Source organism: Sinocyclocheilus anshuiensis, unplaced genomic scaffold (genome assembly GCF_001515605.1).
Source record: "Sinocyclocheilus anshuiensis isolate Anshui unplaced genomic scaffold, SAMN03320099.WGS_v1.1 scaffold562, whole genome shotgun sequence".
Classification (NCBI taxonomy): domain Eukaryota; kingdom Metazoa; phylum Chordata; class Actinopteri; order Cypriniformes; family Cyprinidae; genus Sinocyclocheilus; species Sinocyclocheilus anshuiensis.
The window spans coordinates 175,192-182,759 of NW_015544158.1; the positions used below are offsets into that span (position 1 = coordinate 175,192).

The 7,568-nt window shown below is 35.7% G+C and overlaps 1 protein-coding gene and 1 pseudogene across 8 annotated transcripts in view; both read left to right on the forward strand.

The window, feature by feature from the left end:
- LOC107695484 (bone marrow proteoglycan-like) overlaps window positions 1–4,563 on the forward strand; it is a 5,664-nt gene extending 1,101 nt beyond the window's left edge. For 2 of the 8 annotated variants that reach the window (XM_016495410.1, XM_016495412.1), the window contains exons 2-8: window positions 1,082–1,322; window positions 1,740–1,805; window positions 2,228–2,734; window positions 2,935–3,017; window positions 3,644–3,781; window positions 3,883–3,988; window positions 4,188–4,563. In XM_016495410.1, coding sequence (XP_016350896.1) covers window positions 1,769–1,805; window positions 2,228–2,734; window positions 2,935–3,017; window positions 3,644–3,781; window positions 3,883–3,988; window positions 4,188–4,255 — 939 coding nt within the window. In that variant the 5' untranslated portion in view covers window positions 1,082–1,322; window positions 1,740–1,768 and the 3' untranslated portion in view covers window positions 4,256–4,563. Of the gene's footprint in view, window positions 1–571; window positions 1,323–1,739; window positions 1,806–2,227; window positions 2,735–2,934; window positions 3,018–3,643; window positions 3,782–3,882; window positions 3,989–4,187 lie in introns of those variants that run through there. The other 6 variants (XM_016495414.1, XM_016495415.1, XM_016495413.1 and 3 more) reach the window with 5 other exon arrangements.
- Window positions 4,564–6,860: 2,297 nt separating this feature from the next.
- The window catches only part of LOC107695449 (protein-lysine methyltransferase METTL21C-like), an 11,544-nt pseudogene continuing 10,836 nt past the window's right edge, over window positions 6,861–7,568 (forward strand).

Below are 7,568 nucleotides of genomic sequence, written 5' to 3' on the forward strand. Positions count from 1 at the left end.
CAAATCTTCCCACAGAGCGACGTAGGTATGTTGGGGCGTGTTAGAACGAGCCGTTTTAGGTAGGTGTGGCTGACTCTTAACTTTTATAAAGAATATCTCTTTGGATTTGAGACTTTAGTCTTTGCAACTTTACAGATCTTCTTTATGCACCAAGAGCTTGTAACACTCCAAAGAGAAAGGAAAAATTTAAATCGCATCATATGACCCCTTTAACTTTTTTTGACAATGGTGGATAACATCACATTAGGCTACTTTTCTGCTATGCACTGTAAAATATTTTGTCTATTGCTTAAAATGTATTGTTTTTATTCAAGGTATATTCAAAGGTATAATTTAATGATTGAATCAACTTAACTACTGGGTTGCAACAACTAAATCAAACTCTAAAAAGGGTCAGACCAAGTTCTTAAGATGCAGGTAAACATTCGGACTGAAAAAAAGGATGAAAAACAGTTTGCAATGGTAAATTCATTGTACTAAAAGTGCTGAAGTCGTGCAAATTATTTTGTTTTATGAGTTACCCTTTCAAGGAAATGTTTGGCATAATGTCTGTCATAATTCTGAAGAATATTTACCTTTGCAATTAAGATAACATGATAGAGATATGTAGTTTTACAGCTTTTCTTCTATGGGTTTAGGTTTCATATGAACAGGGATGCATTGTTCATGTGTAATACTTTTGAGACCTCACACTCAGTGAGGCTTGTGTGTATGAAACTTTTGACAGCTGCTTTATCCACAGTATTCCTTTCCTCAGTATGACATGGCATTTTGATATACCCATTGCTTATAACACCTGTCCAGAGTGTCAGTTGCTGTGCTGTTGTCAAATCCACACATGATGTTAGCCATACAGGCCTATGCTCCCACACACACACACACACACGCACACACTCCACTCCGCTGTTATTAGTATGGGAAAATGTAACAGTACTGATAAATAAAGAGCCTGTGTGTTCAAACTTTTGACAAGTAGTATACAGAGAGACTGCACAATTATGTCCTCTTTGTCCTGGACATGTTCTGGCCGTGATTTCTAAATTGCCTAGCTTTGGGTTTTATCTTTGTTTTCCTATATTAGTTTTATACTTGCTGAAGATAATGACTGAAGTTTGACTAATAGAGTGCAGGCTTCGTACACAATCAACCAATTGTGGTGAGCGAGAAGATAGGATCTACAGAGAACGGTCAAAGCATGCGAAGATAAGACAAAGGCCATAAAACTGTCCTAAAGGTCTTTTATAAGAAGCACTGATTGGATCTCACAGCACTGAAAGAAACGCAGGTGAAGAGTCAATACAGACCAACAAGATCAACACATGGTGAGAATAACCATCTACTGTACATATTTCTGAAAAATAAAATCCTTTTTGTCTTTATTTTCTTTTCTTTATAATCTTGATCATCTGCAGGTCATAATGATTTAACCCTTAAATGTAGTTGGTGTAAACTAATGTATTTTGGTTGATCCAGTGAATATAAATAATATTTTTAACATAACTAACTTGAAGTTAATTTACAGTATGATTTCTCCATCCAGCTAGGTTCTTCTACAATTACCCCATCAACTTCGGTCAGAAATCTTGGTGTAACTTTTGATAACCATACATTTTCTTTCAGTGTAGCCCAGTCCCTTCTTAAATGAAGAGGGCTTTTATGAATTACAGTCAATAAAAACTTCATTAAGTGAAAACTTAATTTATTTATGTTGGTTTTATTATTAAATCATCTCTTTGCAGAAAGCAACTCTTAGAAGATTTTTGACAAGATGAGAAAATTACTCTTGCTGGTTCTCACCATAACAGGTATGATCTGACCTCTAGTTACATATCGTTCAAACATAGTTAATATTAACTGTGTTTGTTTAATATTTAACATTGTGTCCTATTTTTTATACTCTTGTCCATGCATTTAATGCAGCTTTCTGTAAACACTGGTATAAATGTTTAATGATTTGCTTATTTATGTAAAACTTTGCTCTTTTGAGAGTGGAATAATACAATAGTGCACACTTATTTTTAAAACTTGGGGGAATACTAACACTTTAAACTACATATTTTTAATCATGCATCTTCAACTAAATATCTTCTACTTTTTTGAAGTAGTCATTATTGGTGAAAGCTTAGAATATCTTACTAGCTAAATGTTAAATAAAATCTTAAAAGTGGTAAATAATTATATTTAATCTCTAGATTGTTTAACATTATTACTTTCTGATCACAACTAGCTTCTGTAGCTTCTGCCAGTCCAGTTCAGGATGAGAAGCTTCCTGATCAAGTGGTGAAGGTGCCAGTGGTTGAAAAAGAACCAGCTGTAGAGCACACAGAAGCAGAGCAAGGTCCTCTGATGCAGGATGAAGCTGTTGCAGATTCACGTATGTTGGAGCCTGATTCAGTGCTGCTGGGGCCAGAGACAACAGAGGAACACAGAATACCAGAAGAGACACAAGTGATGTTGGAGGAACCGATGCTAGAGGCAGATTACCTGACTGAAGAGATGCCAGAGACAGAACTAGAGCCTGAGACAGAAATAACTGCCATTCAGATGAACAGAAACATCATACCTGTGGAGGAAGCTGTACAACAGTTAGAGTCTGAAACTAATATAGAGGTGAAAGATGAAAAAAAAGAAAATGTAGTAAAGGAGGAGCCTACACTTGAGGCTGAGTATATAGCGGTTGAAGATTCAGAAATACAAATGGAACTTGGGAGGGAAAGACGAAGGACGCAGAATGGTAAGCCACCTCAGATGATATTAGTTTTACCACTGTGTACAAGTAGCAAACAGGTTTGATACTACTTGGCCAAATGCACTGAATACTGCATTGTTCAGGATCACTGTCAACAGCTGCCTTTATCAAGCTGGTGTGACGTCACGTGTAATGTAAGTTTTGCGATATGGAATGGTGATTGTAGTGTGGTGATATGTCCACAGGGAGATGGACTTGTAGAGGAGTTGTCCTACAGGGCAAATGTTACCAGTACTTCACAAGAAACCTTGATGCCTATACTGCTGAGGTATTAATGTCATTTTCACTTGTTATAATGATAGAAAACATATTATGAAGCTTATTTGTTTATTTAGAGTAATATGGTTCTGGCAGGAAATGTAAATCAAAGAGAACATCAAGCGACATTTATACTGAACAAAATTATAAACGCAACACTTTTGTTTTTGCCCCCACTTTTCATGAGCTGAACTCAAAGATCTAAGACTTTTTCTATGTACACAAAAGGCCTATTTCTATCAAATATTGTTCACAAATCTGTCTAAATCTGTGTTAGTGAGCACTTCTCCTTTGCCGAGATAATCCATCCACCTCACAGGTGTGGCATATCAAGATGCTGATTAGACAGAAAAACAAAAGTGTTGCATTTATAATTTTGTTCATTGTATGTTTGATTTCATACAGTACATGTCCGGTAGATTTTTTTATAAAAACCATACACAGACGCACATTTTAAAGATTTAGAAAATAATGATCATAATAATACATTCTTATATCCTACAGCTGATTCGTCCAATTTGGTTAATTTGCATTGCATTACACATTTAAAATTCAATTGCTGAAAACATATCCTGGTTAATGACAATGAAACAGTATTTCTATTTTATTTTCATTTTATAAAATGTTTCTCTTTAGTTACAATGTCAATCTATCTGCCCCAATGGCCACCTGGCCTCTGTGACAAGCAGCTACATTCGTGACAGAATGGGCAAGTTAATGGACCGGTATGGCGGGCGCACTCGCGCATGGCTTGGAGGACGGAGAATCATTGGTGTATGTTCATTTGTTTTGCAGTGTTTCACTTTTTTTCACATGATTTATTCATTTCTCCACCATATCTGTCCCTCTAGTAAGTCACTTTCCTGTTTTGACAGACAAATAATTTCGTTTGGTTGGATGGAACGCAGTGGAGCTATAATGGCTGGGCTTTTGGAGAGCCCAATAATGCTGGTGGGATGGAGAATTGCATGGAGACGTGGAGTAAGTGTTGCTACTGAACAACAGTTAACAAAAATCTGTTAATAAAAAGTCACATTCATTGCACAGATCCAAAGGAATAATATATAAATCCTTTAACTCCTTCACCTAAATTTTATTCTCTATGTTCCTTCTGTAGTGATGCTTTCCTCTTTTCATGATCTGTCTTTACCAGTTTTTACAAAGCTTTGTCTATTTTCAGATGATCTGACGTTCAGTGATGTACCATGCACAATACCCAAACAGTTCATCTGTTCCTGTCCAGTTTAGACAGCCAGAAGGTTAACCTAACCTGCTATACAGTAACATTTATGAAAAAAGTGTAAATAATAATAATTATTGCTTTTTATTATTATTAATTTATAAGGTTTATTCCGTAATCAACCCATGTTTTATTAAATTTGCCTTGCATTGTTTACGAAAAAAGAATAATATTAAACATTTTTATACACCACAACTGATTCATTTAGTTTGGTTAATATAGCATTAAGTTGTTGTAAGCAATTTACTAGCTAAAACTATCCTTTCAACACGTCTACTGTATGTTTAAATAAAGCTGTAAAATTATATTAAATAAAAGTGACTCTTATTATCATAAAAGTGTCTTTTGTTATATCTTATTACTGTATCTAAGACTGTAATTTTCATGCCAATAGTTGACTCATTTAGCTGTTAACTGAAAGGTCACTCAATGTTATATCCTCGCAGAGCTTTTCACTAAAGCTTCACAAAGGCTTTAGCCAGGCGCTGGTATGCTAATAGCTATCATCATCATGAGCCTACCATGCAGGCCGTCTTTCATCCCATCATCTGGCCAGGAATGCCTGGGTTCCCGTGTTTCTATGCATCATCTATGGGATAAAGAAAGAGCCACATGGTTTGACACACACATTTGTTGTGAAGCCAGCGGTGGACCCTGGGACAGTCATAATGTTACAAATGAACTTTAGTGCAAGAGGTTTTAAAGGTAAAGTGTGCCATTTTTGTGCTACTAGCATCACCAAACAGACTTTTACATTTAAAACGGTAATACAAAAAATTGTGAATCAAGAATATACACTTCAAGTGTATTATTAAATTCCCATAGATAGTACTACAGACCCACAGTGTTTACATGTTTCTCAGAAATCCAACAACAAATGCCTTACTTCTAAGATAAAAATTAACAATTCTAACAAAAAAAAAAATGCAAAGCATCAGGTCTGTTTCCGTGTTTCTATATTTTTGAGTTTCTAAAATTTCATTTTCATTGCTGTTTGTTGCTGAAATTAATTAAAATTAATTCTGCATGGAATTTTGCTTGCTTTTGTGTGCTGCTTTAATTCAATAACTACTGGGGAAAATGCATGTGAGACGATGTTTTAAGAGAATGGTTTTATTGAGAATTAAAAATGTAAATCTTCTAATATGATAGCTTTACTGAGTGAGAAGACATTGGACTTGATTCCATAATGGAGACGGAAGGCCAGTGCAGAAAAAAGGAATCGTGAAGCAGCCTGACCCTTTCAAACCACCACCAAACAACACAGAAGACGGTAAATAAGCAGAAAATTGAGATATGGGAGCAACATGACAGTGGGCTCCAAAAAACAGTAAATAAAAATGCACCTATTATGCAACATATTTTCATTTTTTAAATTTACATTATGGTATAGTAAAACTATTGAAACCTATTTTACTTTTTTAGATAAAAATACAGACAAAATTACTACCAAACAGGATTTGTGTACCCTAGACTTGCCCACATGACAAAACATTTGAGACTGTGGTGGCTTCCTAACCACCCAGGAACAGGTGGTAAGACGTTCTTTACTCATAAGTTGGAAATAACGTCATTGTCCATGCAATAATCCATTTCTTGCTTTGTTCATTTAATGAAAGAAATGCAGCTTACAAATAAACACGTGGATTCATGGTTCAATGAATCTTAGGATATGGTAAGAACCATGTATTCCCGCCACCTGTTACTCCCTCCACACACACAACCAGTGTTGCCAACTGCTTTCAATTGAAAGTAGCTAAAACTGGTAGCTAAATGTCACTAGATGACATCACAATGGCAAATTCACTGATCTATATAAAGATGAATGTATATCAGTGGGCAAGATGAGAACTTAGATAAGGTTTGTCCAAGAAGTTGCTATATTTGTCCCTAAACTTTTGAAAAAAGTCTCAAAAGGGGCGGGGAAGTCGCTAAATCTAGCTACAAAGTAGCTAAATTGGCAACACTGCACACAACCATGAGGGTTTAAATGTCATATGACATACACCAACTCCTCCCATTCCACACCGCCATCTAGTGGTTAAAAATTACATTTGGCTCCTACAGACTCAAAGTCTTGCAACTTACTATCTGATCTTATGAGAAAACATCTACAAGTTGGCTATTTAGTATGAATTATATGATGTGATTGGTATGGAGATGTACGATTTTTAGAAAGAAACATAAGCATGAAGTCCCAACCCCTAACTGTAAATGGGGCGTAAGCAGATTGTACAAAAACATACAAATGAGATCACACAAATTCATACGATTTAGCCACCAATTCAACAAAACATTTAATAGTTACAAATTGCCATGAGAGTGTGTTTGGACTCGTGAACATTTAAATTTCTGTACATTGACTCTATCTGTTGTTCATGTTATCTATCAACTTTATGTAAAGTGTCCTTGGGTTCTTGAAAGCTGCTATATAAATAAAACATTATTATTGTTGTTGTTATTATTATTATTATTTTATTCAGTTTTTGTGCTTTATTTGATCTTATAATCACAGAATTTTAATGCAGTGTGAAACTTTTTATCCCAGTGTATTTAGTTGTATGTGCATGTAGATGTTCAGATCAGCAAATACAGTGCTTGAATTGCAATGACATGTTACTGGTGCTCTTTTCAGAGAATCTGGATGGTAAAGACATGCAGAAGGAGGTACTGAGCAGGTGCAATGCAGTGGGAGCCCAGTGTCTTCTACAGGTGCATCTCAATAAATTAGAATGTCGTGGAAAAGTTCATTTATTTCAGTAATTCAACTCAAATTGTGAAACTCGTGTATTAAATAAATTCAGTGCACACAGACTGAAGTAGTTTAAGTCTTTGGTTCTTTTAATTGTGATGATTTTGGATTACATTTAACAAAAACCCACCAATTCACTATCTCAACAAATTAGAATATGGTGACATGCCAATCAGCTAATCAACTCAAAACACCTGCAAAGGTTTCCTGAACCTTCAAAATGGTCTCTCAGTTTGGTTCACTAGGCTACACAATCATGGGGAAGACTGCTGATCTGACAGTTGTCCAGAAGACAATCATTGACACCCTTCACAAGGAGGGTAAGCCACAAACATTCATTGCCAAAGAAGCTGGCTGTTCACAGAGTGCTGTATCCAAGCATGTTAACAGAAAGTTGAGTGGAAGGAAAAAGTTATTTTTCTTCGCAGCCTTATGAGGATTGTCAAGCAAAATCGATTCAAGAATTTGAGTGAACTTCACAAAGAATGGACTGAGGCTGGGGTCAAGGCAGCAAGAGCCACCACACACAGACGTGTCAAGAAATTTGGCTACAGTTGTCGTATTCCTCT